Here is a 24,170-nt window from a genome sequence, read left to right on the forward strand (position 1 = left end):
CGACTGTAATATTAATATCTACGCCAATATGGAGTCCGGATTTAGAACAAAACTAGAAGTTGTTTAAGTAACGCCAAAAGAGAGATTGGATATGGACGACCAAGCCCAAGCAGGGCCGCGGTGGCTCAGTGGTAGAGAATTCATCTCTGGTGCATGGTGTCCAGTAGCGTAGCTAGAGTTTTTAAGGGGGGGGGGGGCAATGAAGGGCCCAAGAGGATTTTGAGGGGGACATCTCCAATATATATATATATATATATATATATATATATATATATATATATATATATATGTGTGTGTGTGTGTGTGTGTGTGTGTATTCAAGGTGAATGTTTCCATCTTTATTGTTCATGATTTTACTCTTTGGAAAACAGTGAAAATATAAGAATTTAGTACCTCAAACAACTAGGATTCATTAATGCAACTGATTTCTAATATAAGTAAATAGTTATTTAATCATGGCGTTTAAAATATGTGTAGCTGGTTGACTTAAGTGGAAGCAAATATACTTTTACAGGTAAAGAAAATAACTTACAGGTTCATGCCTCTACTTGAAGAGGATCTTTCTATTCGTGTGGGCAGGTGCAAACATATCCACAACTTGTTAAAGATCTAACGATTTAGCAATTTTCTTCTCAATATAAAGTAACACTAAGTTTTCAACCTATCATGAGTCATTGACTTGCGTATACAAGTCTTTAATCTTTTCAAAGAAGAGAATGACCTTTCACATGTAGCACTAGAAACTGATATAATCAGAGATGATACCTAGCTTGTAGGTTTCTAGGAATGCGTTTTTGTAGACACAAAGAAGTTCAACGAAATTCGTTAAGGAATCAGCTTTCGTTTTCTTCTCGTCTTCATACAACTTAATTGTTGGAGCAACCCACATTATGCTTTATTTCTTGTTTAATTATGCTTTTTTTAAATTATGCTTTATTGTTAATTTCAATGATTATTTTACATTAATCGTGTATAATGTATATTTAAATCGTGTACTTCAAATACAAGAGTAATCGTGTATACATCAAATATTCTAAATATCTTGATCTATTTATTGATATTTTTTGGAACTAGTTTCTCTCATATTTAATGAACTTTCTACTTAATTCATTGTAAAGAGATGTGCTTTGCTCGAATAAATTTTTTCTATCATTTGTGTGCGCCTTACAGGTACATATATACAGAAAGGGAAAGTAAAAGATGCCACCAAAAAGTACAGAACGTGCTTAAGTTCAAAAAGTAAACATAACGATACAGTGATGACGCCAGAGGGGGGCAAGGGGGGCGAGCGCCCCCCTAGTAGCTACTTCTGCCCCCCTGACTGCCACCTAGACTGCCCCCCCAGACTCGTACAATCTTTAAACATTCTTCATGTAGTATTATATATCAGTATCATAACCAATCTCATTGACAAATTGTAGTCTACTTTCAATGAATTTACTATGTGGCAGATTAATTCTCAAGGTTTCTTCTTTAAGCGTCTGGGTATGCACGCATATTTCTGTTTTCTAATTTAGCCCCTTTTGAGGTAAATTTTAATTATACTTCTTTCTTATGATTTTTAATAATTGTGCCTAGCGAACAATAGTAGATTTGGTCGACTTGTTTTCTTCTCATTGGATCAACTTCGATTGGAAACAAAAGAAAGGTAAAACCAGTTACGTAACTTGTTTGTATTTGTCCAGGTTTGAAGTTTTCAGTTTCATATTTTGTTTTATTTAAAACTTCTTTCTTCTGAAACATTATTCTCGGCTTCCAATATTCAGAGGATGTGCTTATAACAGCTTAGTTTGCAACTACCAGGGCTTAATTTTTTGAAGGAGATAAAAAGAGTTGTGTTTTCCCTTCCTGCAAATGATAATAATAAAATTATGGAATGAAATTGATTCCCAATAAAATGTATTGTCAGAGTGCTGATCTTTAGTTAGTAATTGGTTTATACTAGTGCTCCTTTACTTATTTTGTTTCAAAGTACTGACATGACGTCTACCATATTGACTAGGAACTGCTGAAAAATTCGTAGCCCAACCCAGAAGGAGTACACGTGGATTGGTGAGGTTTTACTTCTTCTTCTCTTCCCCCGAGTCAATATACTACCTTGTACAGTGCTCCAGCTTTTGCAGAAAAGTTTAAAAAATCTAGATTTCCTCGCACCTCTGTTCGTAGCACTACCCCTATCAGATCTAAAATGGCGTCTTTCAAGTGTTATTTAAGTTTGGGAAATAAGTATACGTAATAGACGGAGCTAAATCTGCAGAAAAAGAATAATGATCTAGACATTGAAATCCTAGATTATGCAATGTCAGTTATGTTCGCAGGGGCTTGATGGACAGGTGTATTCTCCTGAAGGAACAGAATTCCTTTCTTTTCATTTTCCGCAGCGTTGTACTTTGAATTTTTCTTTCAGTTTTGTAAGTAATGTAGAGATTCTGGATTAAATATCTGACCATTGAGGAGGTAGTCTACCACTCCATACTTATACCAGAAGAATGTTCCATACAATTTCTCAACCTACTTCTGTGTCTTGAACTTCTTGGGGCGATGGAGAAATGAGTACTACTACTCCATTGACTGTTGTTCCGATTCAGGATCATAGTGGTACAACCATATTTCATCTATGGTTACTATTCGTCAGCGAAATTGATCAGCATTACGGTCAAATTGAAAGAATACTTCTCTTAATGCCGTTACCCTTTTATTCTCCTGACATATATTTTGGGAACCCATTATGCCGAGAACTTGCGCATACCCAAGCCATTCTGAATTATGCTACCGACGAGTTCCAAAGAAATGCCCAGAATCCCTGACACAAGTTTTGCTGAGAAGGTAAAAACTGAGAAAGCGGGGTGCAGACCTCAGACTATAATAAAATATAAATAGCTTAAATTATTTTTGTCACACAAAAACTGGGGTGGCCTAGGCCCTCCGGCCCCGGGCTATATCCACCACTGGCTGAAATACTGCAATTTTCAAGAATAATGTCACAAATTTCATCCATAATTTCAGGAAGAGTCGTTGCTTTTAATCATCCTGGATGTAAAGCATAATTTGTTGAGAAATTGCTACGTTTATACTAAGCCACTTACTTCTTCACCACTATATATAACGGAGGAGAGTCCCGTGGTGTTTCACTGATTTCCTAATTAATTTACTTCGGTGACTTTCCTTGGTGGAACAAAAATGTTATAACAGTAAGGATCTGGATGTTCGTGAAATTATCTGTTTGGGCACACATAATCACTTCAGAGGCCTGAGAAACAATAAGAATTTTATTATTAATATGAAAATTTATATTTGTACATACAGAGTTATGTTTTTCTAAACTACGGTTTCATTTTTCTACCTAGTACCTATACTCCTTCTGGATTGGACTACGCCATTTTCAGCAGCTCCTCGTAAATTCTCTCTCTGGCTCGCTCTCTCTACATATATATATATATATATATATATATATATATATATATATATATATATATATATATATATATATATATATATATATAGAGAGAGAGAGAGAGAGAGAGATACGTAGCATATAGACGAATGTGTTACTTGTAGCATACGCGAAAGTAATTCAATTTATGTTTAGGCTTCAAAAGTTTCATTGAAAAATATTTCATGTGCAGACGTTACTTATTTGTTAGTTACAAATTTTATTTGAAATAAGTTTAATTTATAATCATATAGATCTAACATAAAAACAGCAACGAAATACACAATGTAATGTAAAATAAGTCAAACGTAATAAATATGTCATTTTTGGTATGGCAAATAGCCGCCCATGAAAATGTATCTGCCCCTCCTTTGCGCCCCTAAGAACTTAAAGCTGGCGTCGTCACTGTAACAATATAGTATGGAGTTCTTGCATACTATTCATTGTTGGCGGAAAAATTTCTTCTTTTACTTTCTTTTCTCCACATCAAAGGATTACACCGAAAAGTTTACAGAAATGAAAATAAGCTTTTCATTGTTGCATTGTTATATTCTCAATGATTTTGCATTGTAAATATTGGCTTTAAAAAATATTAACACAGTATGTTAAACTTTCAGTTAAAGAGAATTTTCCAAGAATTGTGCTATATATTTTAAATTATGCTTTATGCTTTATTTTCTAAAATTATACTTTCAAAACTAGTTTCCCAATGTGAGTGCATTTTGGCGTTCACCCAGTGTCGTGACCATAGTGCTCTCAAACGGGTCGGGTTGACCCGACCCGACCCGACTCGGATCGGGTCAGTTCGGGTCGGGTCAACTCGGGTCGGGTTGTCGGGTCGGGTCAGTCGGGTCAGTTCGGGTCGGGTTGTCGGGTCAGCTCGGGTCGGGTTGTCGGGTCGGGTTATTCGGGTCGGGTCAATCGGGTCAGCTCGGGTCGGGTTGTCGGGTCGGGTTGTCGGGTCGGGTCAATCGGGTCAGCTCGGGTCGGGTTATTCGGGTCGGGTTGTCGGGTCGGGTCAACCGGGTCAGCTCGGGTCGGGTTATCGGGTCAGGTCAATCAGATCGGATCACGGTTCGGGTCAGTCGGGTCGGGTCGGGTCATTGGGTCGGGTCAGTCAATTCGGGTCACGGGTCGGGTCGGTCTTCAACCCGACCCGACCCGACCCGTTGAGAGCACTACTCTTCTGCCACATTAGATCGAATAATCGTGAGTCTACTGTAGATACAAACCCAAAGGGAATTAGGTAATTTCGTCAATATTTGATACCGGAAGAGCAGGATTACTGAAGATAAACATGCAGGGGTGAGTCAGAAGGAACAAAATGACGAAGAAAGAGGAAGTACGGGTGGGATCAACATTTTGCAAATTTACTGAAGGTATTTGAATGTTACAATGAATATAACTAGCCTTATTATTCAATATTTGCTGATTGCACAATTACTGAGTAAAACAAGATCGAGGATGATGTAACAGGAAATTAGCGGATTTGCACTAAGAATTATGTCAAAGTTATTTAAACATATAAAACGCTCGTAAGTGTTCCTGAAGGCCGGATAGAGATAATCTTACGTTTTTATCATACTAACATGTTATATCTATATCTATATCTATCTATCTATCTATCTATCTATCTATCTATCTATCTATCTATATATATATATATATATATATATATATATATATATATATATATATATATATATATATATATATATCAGTTTGGTTTATCAAAACATGTATTTGATTTACTCTTTCTGTCCGTGTGTGCGTCCGAGAAACACAAAATCTCAAAGACTACTTACTTGATGGACCATCATCAATGATAGCCAGGATGCAGAGGGTTTAAAGTTAGGAGTAGAATTCACTGGTGGACGTGATCCATCCAGTTAATATCAAAATACGGAGAATCAAAAATCGGTCCCATGTATTCTTCTGAGAGTAATTATATCATCCTTGCTTGATAGATTGCCCGCAGTACTGTTAAAAATAGCGGGTTAGTATAACGCTCAGCATACAAAATACTAGTATAGTCAAGTCCTCAAAACCGGATCAACTTATAAAGAGGATCAAGGTAAGAAAAGCGAGATGTGTGACCAACAGTTGGCACTCCTGTGTTCCCGTATCTAGCCGCGTTGAAACGCTCAAGCTATTTGAGTGAATGACTCCGTTGGAACTATGTATGTGGTGGCGTCTGTCGCATAGAGAATCAGAAAGAAAGTTTCGGCGTCCATTGTTAGAACAAAAGTTGTTTCCGAAAGGGTAGTAGAATAAAAACGTAGTTCTGCGGTAAGTATTTTTAGCTCAAATTGAACCGTATTTTTGTTGTTCATCAAGATAACCATTGTGCAACAATTGATGCAATTCAGTGATGCTTGTCATTCTCGTTAGCTGCTAACAGCTGAACGTTATGGGAAAGGTTATGTCTTGTAAACCGGATCTGTAAAGATTAACGCGTTAGGATTATGCTCAACTTGAAAATTACTAGTCTATTCGTCGAATACGACGATGAATTCAAACGATTCGTCATGTATTTCTATGGGAGTAATTATTGATATCCTTATGTGGTGGACAACCTGCATTACTGTTAAGATTAGCGGGTTTGTATACTGCTCAGGATACAAAATACCAATCTCTGCTTAGAATACGATGCTAACTTGAAAAGGTTCCTTATGTATTCCTATTTGAGTAATTATGGATGAGCGCGTTTCTATAATATTCAGTATGAAAAATACTAGTCTCCGCAGAATAGAGTACTGAGTTTAATATGTAAGTTCCCCATGTATTCCTATGTCAGCAATTAAGGGTACTACATGAATGAAACTAAATGAGTTTCCGCTCAAGAAATCTAAAAATTTGTTTGATTAATTCACGTAGCAACACTTGTGTCCATATTTGAACTTCTTCATCAAATACATTTTGTATTACGCGTGAGATAGACATATTATAGTAAACACTGATAAGTTATTTATTCTTTTCTTAAAATAAATAATTCCTTCCACTGAAATCGTATGTCATTTCCGTTCCCATGAACTAAAGAATTGGAACGGAAGATGAGATAATACATAACAATATGTGCTGTTTTCTTCTTAGATACTTGTATCGCAAAAATGATAAGAAAAACAAATGCAAAAAAGATCTTTTTTACTACCAAACTTGTACAATTAGTCAGTGAGTCAGTTTCCAGAAAAACATGGAAGGGTTATGCTTCAAATTGCAATCTGGCTACATAGCTATACTCGTTATTTCGTTACTCATTTGTTTCGCTTATTCGGCGCCAACTGAAGAAACTAATACGAATAAAGTGGTCATTTCCGAGCGATTGAAGAACTGGTTTCTGCAATTACTTCAGCAAATTGGAGTCTACGACAGCAACCATGTTGATACAGATGAAAGTCAGACTCTTACAAAATACGATTCTTGCCCGCCTGGATTTCGGATGGATGCCGTGGGACAGTGCCGAGAAGTATGGTAAGTGGAGGCATACTTATTATATTCATGAAATGTGAACTTCTCTTAGCAGGACACGTACTCTTACTGCCTTAGATAGTGTTTCCTAAGAAGGAGTTGCATTAATGTGTGCAGATTCACTTTAGAAGGGCTGAATATAAAACACGAGCCAACTTAAATACATAAATCGAATTGTGCTAGGTGGCCACTGAAAAGCAGGAATGCTATCTAACTGAGCCAGGGCAGGAGCTTAGCAGGGAATCCCGAGCGGCAGCTACTGGAAGCGTCCGTAGAGAGGAGGCGCGTCGTCTATGGTGAGTTTGAGCGCAAACTACATAAGACAACACAACTTACGTTCCATTGGAATTTTCGAGAATCATTTCTTCTTTCCTGTGCGCCATTTCATTCCCAATTTCTTTTATTCCACGTCTCACCTTGTCGCAGTATTGTGTTAATCCATCAATTGCTTCATTTGTCTGTTAATGTCATATGTTTTTCATATTTCTGACCTTACATCATGCTTGAGTTACTCAAACTCTTGCAAAATTTTTAATTACGTTCTTTTTCCTAAACTTAGGAATATCAGGAATTGAAGATTAGAAAATCCTTGAAATATGTTTTATCACTTCTCACATCAGGTAATTCAAATTGCTGTTTTAATTTTCTTTTGATGTTTGAACACGACATCGGTCAGTTCCGCCATACTTTAACACTGTTATATCATCACTATCATCACTGCCAACTGCAACGAGTCGGACACTTTTTGGACAACTTAGGAATACTTTGATCATTAAGGATCACGACTTACAACAATGCCTACTATTTTCCATTTTTAACAGTACGTTCTTATGTGCTTACAAATGCAGACTTTATATTAGATATTCTTAGAGATAAAAGTGGATCTGAAAAGGTAGGGGGATGCATAACGTCACGCCGTCCCCGTTGCCTATCTTTGCCCATTGTAATTCTCTTAGAAAGTGGGGGGACGCCATAGATATTTCCTGGAAGTGATGGGGCGACCTCTCCCCGTTTTCCACCTCACTTTTACCCAGGGCCGTGCCGTGGGTGGGGCGAACGGGGAGACGGCCCTGGGCGCCGAAGTAAGGGGGCCGAAAAAATCGGGAGAAAAAGGAAAAAGATAGGAAAAATTATTTGGAATAAATGTATAGGGGCGCCGTCGTATACTGTCGCCCCGGGCGCTAATTTTCTACGGCACGGTACTACTTTTACCCCTGGATATTCTCGTATTTTACACATACTAAGGTAGGGTCGACATATATATATATATATATATATATATATATATATATATATATATATATATATATATGGATTTCTTATATGTTCCTCTTACGAAATCATAATTCAAGTTTCTTACCTAAATTTTACAAAGGAGTGTTCCATAAACTGAGATAGCACCAGTTAATTTCTGTAATACATTGTTCAGACCGTTGCAGTTGTAATTGTCTGAACTTCTTTTCTGACTTGTTTGTCTTTGTTATATTTCCATAAGCTTAATTTGCCACTTGACGCCTTAAAATATGCGCAGACCACATAAAATGTAATACAATTAATTAGTGATTATTTCAAAAGTTTTCTTTGTGGAGGACTTTCAATAGTGAACAGAGAAAGTGAACGTAGCATTGAGAGAACAGAAAATATTGCTAATCCAGGCTCAGCCCGATTCAAAATAAGACTCGATTTATTTTTTTAAACACTGGAAGGATTTTCTCCCGGGTCACCCCTTGATATAATCACAATTGCACTTGCTGCAAATTTCTCTCCCACTTGTTTAGCTTTTGACGCCTGTCATCGCAGGCGATCAGAACGTGAAGAATAACGTATTCTTGGTGACTACCGGAACTTCGTTTCAGGAAAAGTGACTATTCACTATTCGATATATGTTTTTCATGAAGAAATCAGGAAACAGCTTAACTTATCGATTCTGTTTATAAAGCCAAACCGGAAGTTGCTCGATGTCATCCGGAAAGAAGCGGAAAGTGCATTGACCACAAAAGAAATAAATAAAAATAGTGATTCATTTACCAGGAAAAAGACACAATATTCTTCTGCTGATCACAAAATAATGACCTTTACAACTGGTCGACGCTATACGTTAGTTGTTTCCTAAGATGGCTATTAGCCGTATCTTTCTTTCTGTAATTGTGATTGTGCTGTTTGTTGTTCCTAGCTTATTAGGATTGAGAAATGGTTTTCGAAACTTTAATAGTGTTAAAGATAATGAGTGGTTGTGGAAATATTTTGTGATCCCCGAAAATTATCTGCAAGAGAAACCTGTTGAAACTGACAATTCGTGGTTGTGGCAATATTTTAAAGAACCAGAAAGTAATCTAAAATCTAGTTCTATTACTACTACTACTACAAAAGCTAATCTAGTAGTGAATGGTGATGATGTGATTCATCCAGCTGTTAACACTCCAAGATCACTCTTTAAGAATTTCATTGACGTTCCAAGCTTGATGTGTCCACCAGGAACTTTGCCAGATTATCTTGGAGACTGCCGAGAAACTTGGGATTTTAAATAAACACAATATTTAAGTTTATCTACGCATATTAGATACTTCATGTAAGTACTAAATTCTTGTCTTCCAGATTATTTGTGAAATGACCAGTGTGTTCCTTTCAGGTATACTTTCGGCGGGGGTTCCTCCCCTCTATTCTGAAATTGGCTAACTGCGTTCCGGAACTGTGAAGAATTAAATCGCAATTTACATGTTACTCTTGTGCAGGAAACATCCTTTAACAAATAGTGTCCCAATGCAGCAACCTCACAGTTTGATTTTGCCCCGGCTAAACTTATGACATATTTCATTACCAACGAATATATACAGGGTGGTAAGAAACTATTTGAACAAACTTCGGGAGCTGATTCCCGACACCGAAGCCAGCAATAAAGTATTCTGGAACTTTGGTAAGTGAGGGATAGTTTCGGCGATATAAGGTGCTGAAAGTGTGGGAAAATGAACTTCAGAGGGCTGCAATTCAAAAACAACGCAACGTAGAGAGTGCGGTTTTGAACATGTCACTCGAAGTCATACTTGCTCGATTGAAAAAATGTAGAATATGTTTCAAACCTCCACAAGATGTGTGCGAGGGATTCTCCAAAGGAACCTAGGGATTACTTTCCAGGTTATAAGGAATCCCTATGTTCCTTTGGGGAATCTTAGGGAATCTTTGGTTGTTCACCTGTGATCTGTAGACTGGTATATATCCAGAGTCGGATCCAGAATTTTCTGACGGGGTGTCCGCTGACAACTACTAGTACAGTTTAATTTAATTTGAGTTTTTAAAATGCTTTTAGGCATCTGTGGTGTGTGATGTGAATGAGGAATTGTGCTGGAAATGCTGAATGTCAGATCTCGGGAATCGAACCCAAGATCTCCTGAATGCAAAGTCAACGCTTTACCCACGGAGCCACGGTTGCTTTGTATCGATATACTGTAATTGTCACTATATTATTACGTTGTTGCTTTAGATCAGGAATGCCTTTAATCATGAACACTTGGAACATGATAAATAGATATATTATACAGGATCCGTATGAAAGTGTTGTTATTTTACACAGCTAGCTTCTCATTTTAGATAGAATAAAGGGGGAAGGGGATACAGGGCATCGCCTTAAATCCAACCCTGTATATATCCTATCTTTGGAGAATATTTTAGTTCAACAGAAATTAAAATTTCACATTTTATAATAATTTTAGGCTACGGATGCGCACGAGACGAGTCGAGACAGATTTTTTCTGACAAACTTCGAGTCGAGACACAGTTCTTCCAATGGAAAAATATACACTTTTTCGAGTTGAGACATCGCTTTTACAGCACATTTTCGAGACGAGACAGCCTCAAATCTTGTCTCGTGTGCATCCCTATTTTAGGCTGTATCTCATTAACTATACAGTGTGATGTCGTTTTGCATCTATCATATTGAAGAGCATAATGACGATATACGTCAAGATCAATTACAGTTCAATAAGTAGAATGGGCAACATTGATGTTAAAAATTGTAAATATCAAGTTTTAAGTTTACAATTATTTTTTTTCTCGTAAACTCTGCGTGAGCTTTCACTCTTACGGATAGAATTGTGTTCAGCACAATAACATCTATCTGTTGGTATTTATGAATAATTATAGAACAATTTTCCATCCTAAAACCAGTGATGCCAATCCGTGGGAAAAATCCCATTTCGTGGGATTTTTTGATATTAATTATTCGGAATGGGATAAAGGGAATTTTCGTCGAAATTGACAACATATATATGTGGGATTTTTCACTATATGTATAACCCTTAGAAGCAAGAAGCAGACATAGTAAGTCTTCAATAACCATGTCAGTGTTGTCAACTTTTAGTCTCAAGTTTTCTATCTTTGTTATCGGCAAAGTCCATGCTAGTGAAGAGTGATTTAATCGTATGTGATTCAATTAAAGTATCAAGAAACGACATTTGTGCTCTGGTATTTGAAGAAGGAAGAAAATAAAAAATGAATTAAATAAATTAAAATATCAAATGAGAATCAAATATTTCGAAATGTCGCACATAAAATGTATGTAGAACAAAACTTTTCTAGTGTCTTGTCACAGGCCTTAAATATATTTGTTCCCAGTTAAGAAAAATAGAGAGTCACAAACTATTCTAAATACGTAGAACATCGAAATTTATTGACAATTCACTCCGAAGTTCAAATAATAACAGATGTTATAGTTAAGCTTCATTTGTATATTATTATTATTATTATTATTATTATTATTATTATTATTATTATTATTATTATTATTATTATTATTATTATTATTATTATTATTATTATTAGTAGTAGTAGTAGTAGTAGTAGTAGTAGTAGTGGTGGTGGTGGTGGTGCAACGTGGGAAAAATTCATATGCAAAATCGGATTGTTTGCCTCTTGAGATGGGATTTTATGGCATTTCACGTTGGCATCAGTGCCTAAAACATATTGTAGAGTTTCGAAAACAAGCGAAGAATATTTCTCACATAGTACAAATAGATGCTTTGAAAAACCAAGGTTTTGCAAAGATTCACCAATCTTCAAATACAGTAAAGCACAATTTTCCATTGAATTGGGTGGCAAGTGCACCACGGACAGCGAAAATGGCAGATAACCCGAAAAAAGACTAAAAATTAGGTACAAACAGTAAGAAATATCAGCATAACATCTGTTTTGTTCTTCAAAAAAACATAATATAAACTTTTAAAATATGTACAGTACAGCAGAAACCTTTGCTTTACGTCTAAATCACTAAAATAAAGAATAGTAAAAAAAAAAAAAAAAAACAATACTGTACTGTAAAATAAAAAGGGTTCAGTTATTTTTTTTTAAAGAAAAAAAGAAATCAGTCACTCGTTTTTGCTTCTTGTTTTGGGAACACTTTTCTTTATTCTAGATCAGCGTTTCCCAACCTTCTTCAACTTGCGGCACACTACGGGTGTAACTTGAATTATCGCGGCACACACAAATATCATTATTACTATTTGTAAATACAAAATATACTGTAATAAATTTTTTTCTGTGATTACTGATCTTCTTACAGAGAAGAAAGCTCGACCATTTGTTTTCCCCCGTGTCAAATCATTATGTTTATTTTTATTCCAATTTAAAAACAGATAACAATTGCAATTGAATTATTGGACTCAGGTTTTTAAAAATACACTTTCTGCTTGGAAAAGTGTATCCAACCTTTCACTGAGAAGGAGGATCACTAAATAACGAAAGAACAAACAAACCTGTTGTATATTTAAAACGCAAGTGTAGGTAATTTGTATGCATGATTGCTTCGTTGAAAGGATTGAATGATATTTTGAAATTTCAAGTTACGATATGATCTGCAACAATAAAGAAGCAATAATAATCATAATGATAACAAACACTTTTTTTCAACATTAAAAATGTACAGAAAAGTTACACAGTATGAAACTCACAGTTAATTAACATGGTTAATATACAATTTTTAAATATTATATGGAGATTAGAATTCTTAATTAGTAATGTAACAATTTTTCAATAATATCTATTAAAGGTTACAATGGTATAATAATAATATTTGCAGGTTACATTTTTTCAAAATAAGTAAAACAAGTTGGTGCACGAAGCAAAATATTAATGTGCAATTGAACTTGATGTTCTTTGATTAGCTTCTTCAATTGTGGACGGATAGTTGATAAATACATCGTCGTATTGTGTTCCAGAGTTAACAGTTGTGACCTGTTCCTACATTTGATTGTGTTCATTGCAGAAAATCCTGCTTCACTTAAGTAGAATGTAGAAAAGAGAATGAGAACTTTCACAGCTTTTGTAGAAATAACTGGATATTCTCTCTGTGAGTGCTAGAGCTTCAAACCTTCATCATTTCTCACATCGACCAATTCACTTTCTTCCTGGACATTTAATTCTGTTGACTGTAGGACAGAAGGCGGAAAGTGGATCCTCACCTAGTCAAATGAAGTCAAGCATAGGAAAATACTTCTGAACATTGGTGTGTATGAGGGTCCGGCAAATAAAATTCTGTTTCTGACATATTATCTGCTACACAGTAATGTATTTACAATAATATATTACAATTGAGGCGGTATATGGAAAAAGGGCATATATTGCTATATGCCCTTTTTCCGGAGATCATTTTATCGAATTCTCCAGTCTTTCAAGTATATGTGGTGAAATTTTCATCAAGATATTTAAAAAATTGAGGTTGGTACTCCTGTTTTTGTGTCGTGTGCAGAGCTGTATTTTGGCGGTAATAGAATCGTACTGCAGTCCATTGTGTTTCGTGGTGAATATATCTTAAACCTAAACATGAACGCCAGTAACAGCAATGATTCTAGTATTGCGGAAAGCAGAAAGAAGGATAAGAAAATATATATTCAGCGAAGAAACAAGAAGAAAGAAGATATTAAGCATAAGCATCTTCGAGGCGAAGAGTATGTCAATGCTGGAGGGAAACGCAAAAATTTCAGGTACTGTTCTAACTGTTGCCTTAAATCATGTTGGGAACAGTTTTCTGTGGACACACAAAACGAAATATTTGCAGGATTTTACAATCAACAGGAGAAATCATGCCAGGACTCATTTTTAGCTAACTGTATGGAACGAAGCAAAACGTCGTCTGGAAAGAGGACTGTGAATCCCAAGAAGGAACGTTTGCACACTTGGTCGTATTCGTTGTGTGTTAACGGAAGAAAAATGCCGGTATGTCAGCAGTTCATACTAAAATTGTTACTAGTGTCCGTGAAGCGGCTGCGTGTTATTCAAAGTAAACTACTGGCAAATGCAGACTTCAGGGAAGTAAGGGGGTCTAACGCAAATAGGCCTCACAAACTGCAAAACAATGTGTTGGAGCTAATGGCAGAACATTTAAATACTATACCCAGTGACTGCAGTCATTATTGCTCGCATAAGACTAATCTAAAATACTTTGAGAATCCTAATCTATCGATAAAGAAAATTTATGAGCCTTTCCGCGAGTATTACAAAGAGAAATCTGGCACTAATCTGCCAACAACATATTTCCGCTACTTTTCCACTGAATTTTCATATGCCTTTGTTAGACCCCAAACCGACACTTGTGATTACTGTGCTGCATGTGAACTGACGTTGAAAGACAATCCGGGTGCTGAATGTGCATTACCATATGCACTTCATAAACGCAAGGCAGCAAGACGAAAAGAAATAAGGAATTATTATGTGCAGAAGGCAAAACAGGATATGTCTTATTTAGTGATGGAATTTGATTATGCTCAAAATTTTCCTGTTCCACGCCTAAACGTAAACACACAGTTTTACAAACGACTAATGAGGCTCTATTGTTTCAATGTGCATGTTTTCAATGATCATACATCGTACTGTTATTGTTTCATGGAAACTGATGGTAATAAGAATGCTAATTCTGTGGCTTCTTATTTGTATGACTGTTTAGTGAAGAAACCTCAAGAATATTCCAATGTCAAGATGATTCTATTGTTTTGCGATACAGCTGGAGGCCAAAATCGGAACCTCACCTTTCTCAAATTCTTAGCGTGGTTTGCCAAGACCAATGATCTTTCAATAATACAAGTTTTTTCAGTACGTGGGCATTCATTTTCACAATGCGATCGCAATTTTGGACTTATTAGGAAGCACATCAGCAAAAAGAAAGTCATAAAAACAGCGAAACCATATCTTACTGCGATGGTCTGCTGCAGACGCAACCCCAGTCCGTTTCAAGTTCTAATGGATAGAAATCTATTGAAAGAATGGGAGAACGGATTAAGCCATTTGTTCCTATCTAAACCTGTCTCCAACCGCCACACATTTACGATTATGAAATATGTCATGATAAAGGTGAACCAATCTGGCTCTCTGTTTTGTTCCGAAAATTACCTCCCTGTGTATAAGCCATTCATTTTTTGGAATCAGAGAGCACCGCGAGACCGTACACATCTTGACCTTGAAATCATGCCGTATCCAGAGCTCAACCGCCTAAAAATCAAAGATGTAAGAGCTCTATACAGATTTCTGAAGGACGAAGACAAAGAGTGGCTGGAAAATTTATTTGATCGTTAGATTTCACCTTCTCGAAACGTTTGGAATTTGATGCCATGTTTATTGTATGCAAATTTGGTAATAAACATTGTATAATGTTAGTAATTTGGTTATTACATTTATATCTATGGAAAAAGGGCATATAAGGTATTTTTTAGATTACATCATTCTGAAATATTTTTTCAACACAGCAAGTATACATGTCTATAATTCCATACATTAAATTCCAAAGTTTATTTTTATCATAGGTACCCAGTGAAATAATCACCATGCATTTACGATTTCAACAATGAAAACTTTGATAGCGATTTTCTCGAAATGGTATTTTTGCGTATATGCCCTTTTTCCATATACCGCCTCAATTACAGTATTTTTTTCGTTGTGGAAGCTCATAGTAGTACAAATATACATTTTTCTTATGTCTTGCATTTTGGTTGCTATAGAATTAATATTTTTGTTTCGATTTCCTCGCGGCACACCGGTTGGGAAACGCTGTTCTAGATTGTAGTTTCGTTAAAATAAGTTTTCCATAAAATGTGTCGTCGTCGTCTTCTGCACTCTCATTCCGCAAGCATGCAAATCACTCTTTCTATTTCCTGTTTTTCATACAACGATCGACTTCTTCCGTTCATCAGAGTAAAGTTGCATTTCGAAACGTGTACCATTGTTGGAAATATTGATTTTTACAATGCAATTTATTTTTATGTCATAGAACATACAGTACTTTTCTTCATGCGGAGTGTCAGTCCGCAGTGACTACTTATGAAAAATAATTGATCGTGACTTCAGCAGTGTTAAAACAATAACAACAACAACAAAACACGGAACTCGTGTATCATCCGCTCGCGGATAATCGGGGCTTTACTGTACACTGATAAAAGAAGCCTGCATTATTTCGATTGTGTCATGTTTTTAAACATTAGATAATGGATTCCTATGCTTAATCCAAAAATGACCGTAATTGATTTTCATTATGTCAGAATTGTTTGCAAATCGCAATGTGACTCAATGTGTTATATGTCTAAAAACATCACAAATATGAGACGTACGGACGAATGTCTGGAAGGACATAGGAAATGCTGCCATCTGTTTGTTTATTTCGAAAACGTTTCGTTGTCAACATAAACCGGCAGATGGCAGCACTTGCGTCATTAAACGTAGTGTACACTGCAACCTCCGCGATGAAGAGCAGTGTTGCCAATTTGGGGGGAAAGTCGCTAAATCTAGGGTATTCGACTTCCAGGATAGCGACAAAAAATATTTTTCCGATTAGCGACTTTTTGGTGATTTTTTAATGGCAATTTGGCGACTTTTGTGCTCCGAGCAACTTATTCTGTAATCAAGTACTATTAGCTCGCATAAGTTGAGGTATATGTTTATTTTCCTTTTGCTTATCTGAATTAACGCAAGTGTTGACAAACTAGCAAAGGACGTAGCATTTATCTCCATATTCCCGCTTTGATTGTAGTTATCTGTTGCCTCTAACGGCGACCAACACCAACTTTTAATGCCCTTTAATTTGCGGAGCTTCCGTTTAGAAGCACAAATAATATATTACCGATAGCAAGCTGATAATCTGTAGAAGCGCGAGTAAACGAGAAGTGAATGTAAGATTTTTTTGTAGACTTTTACTTTTCTTCGTTTTTCTAAACACATTTTAGATTTCGATATATATAAGAGAGAGAGAGAGAGATGAAATGCCAGGAATAATTTTCAGCGACTTTTCACCCAAAATTGGAGTAATTTCATCTCCCATTTAGCGACTTTTTGTATCAACTTGTCGGCAACACTGATGAAGAGTGTGTGTGACGGCGGAGCAACAAACATACAGTGTTCGGCATTTCGTCAAGAGACTGTAAAACGTCTGCAGATTCCTTTCGTTACATTTGTGAGGTGAGTTCATGTTGGCAAGGCAAAAAAGACAGATAACAACGTTTGTGCAGCTGGTGTATTTCGCGTATTTCGGTGTACAAGTAGGGCATCAAGGCAAAACTTGGGCATCCAACTATATTTGCTATACACGTGTTGAAGGGCTAAGACGGTGGTCAAAGGGGAAACAACAGGCTTTCAGATTTGGCGTTGCGATGGTCTGGCGTGAGTCACAAAATCATAATGTTGATTGTTACTCTTGCTCAACCAGTATTTACGGTTTCAGTATCAAGACTTAAAACGAATATCCAAATGTGCCATCCTTCATGGTCCAGACGAGCCCATGCCTAATTGCCTATGCAGCCGGAACATTTACCTGACGTAGAAGGTTCCGAAAGTATAGGACATGAAGACACCGACGAGAGTTACGAACCTGGCACGTCTACATCACAACCATTTGTTTCTGGGCAACAAGAAGGATCGGAATTTCAAGTCTATCGTTGATATTATGCTGCAGAAGTACGAAAAATTAGGCTGTTCCACGCGTTTGAAGGTTCATTCCCTACATTCCCATTTGGACCACTTTTCCGAGAATTTGGGTGCTGTTAGTGAAGAGATGGATGAGAGATTCCAGCAGGACGTCCAATAAATGGAGACGTGTTACCAAGGACGATGGAATACAACAATAATGGCGGAAAACAATCTGGCTAGATGTTGCACCGAGATGAACCCAGAAAAGGACATGCGCGTATTTCACATAAAAACCAACTATGTCATTAAGTCACATCTCTGTGATATTGTTCGACATATACTACATTTGGTACAGTGCCAGTTGCAAAAAAATTCTGACGTGATGGAAACAAATGAAAGTCCTTTTTGGATTAAGCGCACCAAAATACATAGGTATCCATCACAGGCCCGTATCCAGGGGGTAGGGCCCCCTCTAAAATTTCCACGGTAGGCTTGCAAATGAACTATAATATGGTTGGATCGGGCCCCCCTCACTTCAGCCGGGCCCCCCTACATTTTTGGGATGGCTACCGGCCTGATCCATCATCAAATGTCGAAAAAGAGATTTATCGCAGACCCATGACTTTCAATCAGTACGTAACGCAAAAATATCGGGTCCCCCGCAGGATTATTTTTGGGCCCCCTTCCCATGCCCATTAACTTCCTACTATATTATGTACTTGTAGAAGACAATGGTTAATAAAACCATGGAATATAATAAAATTACAATTAACATTAATACTCACCGAAAAAGGCAAAAATTATTTTCCCTTAACCTTCGAGTGCTAAGATTTTTTAAAACTAATGTTGCTAGAATGGATGAAGTTTCACCCAGAGCATATTTTTCTTTTCTAAAGTAAATAACGTTGTTCAGGGAAATGGATATTCCGTATTCAACACTTTTTGTAGTTGCTTCGCGGTGGGCTCGCAAATCCTGCGGGCCTCCTCACATTGCAGGCCCTGTGGACCCCTCAGTTACGCCACTGCTTTCAATCAGAACCTCACTTATTATTAGAACCACACAAGTACGAATTACAATATTATAATGTTAATGTGTGCGTTACTCCACACGATAACTTGAACGGAATCCAATTTTTGAATCCCCCCAATAGATAACGAAAGCAATTATTTCTGCCGTGATCGTTAATGGAGCTAATCCTTTAACATCTTTTAACAACGGGTAACGGTGACTTGGTCCGTCTATTAGTCTATAGAGCACTTATACAGTTTTTCGAGCGAGTACCCTCGCCGGGAATTGAACTCAGGACTGCTCGCACCGAAGGCGAGAGCGTTAGCGGCTACACTACGCGGATCCACGACTGTCAACAAAGAGAGAATTATAATTGTAACAATAGAAATCAGAAACTAAAACAAAATGGTCAATCAAATTTGAAACAGAAAGGGAAACTTAAAGTTGGAAGGAACTTTTGCAAAAAGCAGAAATTAAGTATTGTCCTCTGGCTAGTGTCATCCTAATGAGGCTATACTTTATTATCAGTTTTCATCTCATTAGAGTACGTTTGTTTTATCTTGGCACGCTTCCCGCGTAAAAGATGGATCTGTCTGCTAGCTACACGTTATTACCACGCCACGGCTACAATACGCTAGGAAACAGTAAAACGCTACATCACTCACAAATCACTTTTACACATTCGCGTGTGGCAACTAAGCATTCCAAGTACCCGCCAAATAGCAATTACCTCATTTGATTGGCAGGCTGACAACTAACGTCACCTACACGACAAAAGCAATAAGACGTTTATTAGATCAAAACGTTCACGTGAGTGCTAGCAGGAAATCTTTAAAAGCCAACCAAGTGCACTGGCGGGAAGTATGCCAAGATAAAACAAAGGTACTCTAAGTGGGTGGTTATCCTTCAGTATCTATGTTTAGGTTTACAAAATATATATTTCCGTAGATTGTTTTCGAAAACCGCGCCTAAGGATTTACTTACACTCACAAATACCATTTTATTGGTACTTCATGTATAAAGTTTTTAAGATCATCTTCGTATGTAGGCCTCACCGCTAGTTTTTGATGGTACTTTTGAGACGTCAACTATTTGACGAAGGGTCGTATCTCAAAATCTCACTTTTTCAGACATAAAGAACGAAATATAATTCCACAGAGGAGGAAGAAGTTAAATATGCAATAATTGATCAATAATTCCACATAATTATTATCTGGAATAGGTGACGAATTATTACGTATTCAACTGCCTTCCTGCCTACGTAATTATTATTTATTTATTTATGTCTGAAAAAGTGAGATTTTCAGATACAGTATAACCCTTCGTCAAATAGTTGACAGTGCAGTTTACAATATACGTAGGGATGCGCACGAGACGAGTCGAGACAGAATTTTTCTGACAAAATTCGAGTCGAGACACAGCTCTTCCAATAGAGAATACATTTTTCGAGTCGAGACATTATTTTTACAGCACATTTTCGAGACGAGACAGCCCCAAATCTTGTCTCGTGCGCATCCCTAAATATACGGTAAATTCTCATCCCGAAGTTTTGAATGACAAATTTCTATCACGATGACTCCTCTTATGCCTATTTCTGCTGTTAAAACATCACGTATATTATTGCTGATTCTATTGTAAACTAGTCAATTGATAACGATAATCCTTTCGTTATCGTAACGAAAATGCTTCTAATACTAAAGCAACACTGATTGGTAGTAAAATTACAAAAACATCACAGTTTATTTTAGTACGAACGTGTTATTTGGATTTTATTTTAATGAAGTTTTTTGGTAACTTGCAGTTTGTTATATACTGTATATAAATTTAACCGTGTAACCTTTCGAAATATTATGTACAAGTGCAAGCAACAAAACCTCACACAATCTCTTTGTTTCTTTGCAGGGCTGACATGAAGATGTTACCACCAAAGTAATACCCAACAGCAACTTTTTATCAGGAAATAGGATTAAACTGTTAGCGCAGAAGATTGAAAAGCAAATACATTTCTTTTCCTGTATTGATAACCAAGTATCAATTGTGATATAATTGAATTCATACGAATATGTATTTTAAGTGTACCAGTATTTGATATGTTAATACATTTTTTCCCTAATATCCATGACTGTGTTTTATTTTATCAAGAGGAACCATAAATATTTTGACGACAAAGAATGTATGTTGATGTAAATCAACAGGAAAATGGAAATACTGATATCTTCAAACTATAGTTGCCTGTTAAATTAGAGAGAAAAACGTTCGAGTTTGTTACTTCCTTATCTGAGTGCATGAATTCATTTATTGTTATCACCACTGGCGTGTTTACGATTTTGTTACGGGAAAGGGGAGAGGGGCTTTGCTAACTTTATTCCGACAAATGTGAAAATTCTGCATGATATTTCATTTACTTTAAAGCAGGGTGTCTATCGGTCACGAAAGTCACGAATGTCACGAAAAAGTCACGAAATCAGAAAACGGTCATGAAAGTCACGAAAAAGTCACGAAATTTAGCTTTTGGGTCACGAATTTTTTAACTGTGCAAATGTAAGTACAGATTGGAAAATTTTGTTCTATAAAACATCAGAATTCAATACCAAAAATGTCTATGGTCGGCTTTAAAATCGCAAGCAAAGTACGTTTGTATCGAATAGATGAAAATTCGGCCTAATTTGCACCCAAATTCGCTCTTGAAAATGTTAGGAAATTTTATGATTTGGTAAAGAAAAGGTGACGAAAAAGTCACGAAATTTCATTGTGGAATTTTAGTAGACACCCTGTAAAGGAGTAAATAAAATTTCGGGAGCTTCAGCCCGAAAGCCCCTCCTTAAATACGCCACTGGTTATCACTAAGTGTGATTAATAATAGGCCTAATCACTTTTGAGTTTTAAATGGTTTTATGTCAAATCATTTTTATGAAATTCAAGAAAAGAGTACTATGATGCAATAATTTTAGTGATAAAAAAAGAACATAGAATATTTGAACTTCGAAAAGGGTATAATAATTTTTAAAAATATTCCATCTGCTCACCCTGTTTTAACACTACAGGTATTCAGTACAGATGCGTATTTCAAGGGGAGTCTCAAACGGCCCGGAAATCTGTGGACAAGGTAACTGTTACATTGTTACAGTAAACACTAAGAAGAAAGCATTCTCACAATTGTAAATAAAGACATTAGTTAAATCGAGAATAATTCTACATTCGCTAGGCGATATTTTTTTCGCAGGTGAATTTTATTTTTGATATTGTGTCATGTATCCAGCGAAAGGCCCTGTGGGGTTCACTTGCCCTATACACCGCAAAGTCTAAGGCCGCCTATATTAACTGGCGGTCACGCTTCGCGAATCCTGTATACTTCACAACCCCCTCCCTTTACCACTTGTTAGCCTGACCTCTATTGTGACTTCAATTGCAACATTCAAGTCTCAAATTTTAAATAAAGATTCTCCCTAATTTATTCGTATTTCCATCAAACCTTCAATGATCTAATGCCACTGTACTGTAATATTATTTTTCGACAGCTTTGTTTCTAATAGAACCACGGTTTTTACTTAACGATTACTTGTATTTGTACTGTATTTATTTTAACGCCTCTGGTACTACGTTCGTAATATTTGTAATTAGGATTGTACTTTATTTCTGTCAATAGCGTGCACCCCCTTGCTTACTATTCACGTCGCCCCTCCGAAGCATATTATACAGGGTGTCCAATATACAATGCAACCCGGAGTTTGGGATAGTAGAACTTTTGAACGGGAAGCTGTACACAAATAATGGTTATACGAAAATGAAGCCTTTTTCATGCATATATTTTTAAACTAGGAAGCAACGATTGAAGTACACTAGGAACCATATACTGTTGCCAGATGTAACCGAAGGTATAAATCAATTTTTTTTTTACAAGTCACGTAAATTGACTCATAACTCATACGTATTGATGTTCTGTTGTTAGTTTTCAGTTTGTATAGTTGGAGAAGCTTAGAAACTATGGAATGGAAAAAATAATTTTTCATTTCCACCGATAACTAATCGGATGAGGCCTCTGTAAGGGGTTACTAAGGAAAACATGGTTTCCATAAATTAACATTCTGAATTGGGAACAGTGCTAATGTTTCAGTGTATCAAAAGGTGTGTTAAGGATCTGTATACATTATGCAATTCCTGAAAACAATGAAAAAGAAAGTTTGAAATTATCATGATAAAAATTTTACTTACATGCACCCGGCAACACTGCTATTCGTTGAATCAAAGCGGGGACACTTCCAGAATCTGCCGGGTAACTGACAATTCAGTTCGTGATGAATAGGAATGTTGCCGAGTGCATGTAAGCAAAAGTTTTATCATGATAATTTCAAACTTTCTTTTTCATTGTTTTCAGGAATTGTGTAATGTAGACAGATCCTTAACACACCTTTGATGCACTGAAACGTCACCTTTGTTGCAAATTCAGAATGTTAATTTATGTAAACCACGTTTTCCCTAATAACCCTTACAGAGGCCTCATCCGATTAGTTATCAGTGGAAATGAAACATTCTTTTTTCCATTCCACAGTTTCTAAGCTTCTTCAACTATACAAACTGAAAATTAATGACAGAACATCCATACGTACGAGTTATGAGTCAATTTACATGTTTTGCAAAAAAAAAAAAAAAAAAAAAAAAAAAAAAAAAAAAAAAAAAAAAAAAAGATTTACACCTTCGGTTACATCTGACAACACTGTGTGGTTCCTAATATACTTCAATCATTGCTTCCTAGTTTAAAAATATATGCATGAACAAGGCTTCATTTTGGTATAACCATTATTTGTGTACCGCTTCCGGTTCAAAAGTTCTACTATCCTAAACTCCGGGTTGCATTGTATATTGGACACCTCAGGCACGTAGCCAGGATTTCGTGAAGGGGGGGGGTCCGTGACATGAAATACTGTGGTCATCACGAAAGGTGCTCGATCACTCTAAACTATTTTACTGTAACATATATTGGTTCGTTTAGCCAGGATTTCGTAATGGGGGGGGATTGACATGAAATTGTGAAGGCCCAGGAGCTCGATCAATCTAAACTACTTTACTATCAGCATATATTGGTTTGTTAGGACAATAAAATGAGGATATGTTGGCAAGTATTTTAATAACAAACTATGAAGAAATTTCGAGCATAATAATGATAAAAAAAAGTATTGAGAAAGATTTTGCAATATTTACGTCCTTCTCCTGTTTGTTCAAATATAACATTTTTCCTTTCGTTATGACCTCAATTATTATAAAAAGTACATACTGAATACTGTCTTGTAAACTATCTTCTAATATAAATAAAATAAAGAGTTTGTTTGTGTGTTTGTCTGTCTGTGTGCGGCCTGGGGACCAGACGAGTGGACCGAGAGTTACCAA

The 24,170-nt window shown here is 36.4% G+C and overlaps 1 protein-coding gene across 4 annotated transcripts in view; it reads left to right on the forward strand.

Moving 5' to 3' along the window:
• LOC145694428 (uncharacterized) overlaps window positions 1–20,902 on the forward strand; it is a 56,081-nt gene extending 35,179 nt beyond the window's left edge. For 2 of the 4 annotated variants that reach the window (XR_014133008.1, XM_081770635.1), the window contains exon 2: window positions 20,688–20,902. Coding sequence is in view for 2 of the 4 variants with exons in the window: in XM_081770634.1 (XP_081626760.1) it covers window positions 9,016–9,429 (414 nt within the window). In the remaining 2 variants the exon portion in view is untranslated. Of the gene's footprint in view, window positions 1–6,475; window positions 6,905–8,979; window positions 9,471–20,687 lie in introns of those variants that run through there. The other 2 variants (XM_081770636.1, XM_081770634.1) reach the window with 2 other exon arrangements.
• Window positions 20,903–24,170: the final 3,268 nt, after the last annotated feature.

This window comes from Thermobia domestica, chromosome 9, assembly GCF_964235325.1.
Source record: "Thermobia domestica chromosome 9, izTheDome1.hap1.1, whole genome shotgun sequence".
Classification (NCBI taxonomy): Eukaryota; Metazoa; Arthropoda; class Insecta; order Zygentoma; family Lepismatidae; genus Thermobia; species Thermobia domestica.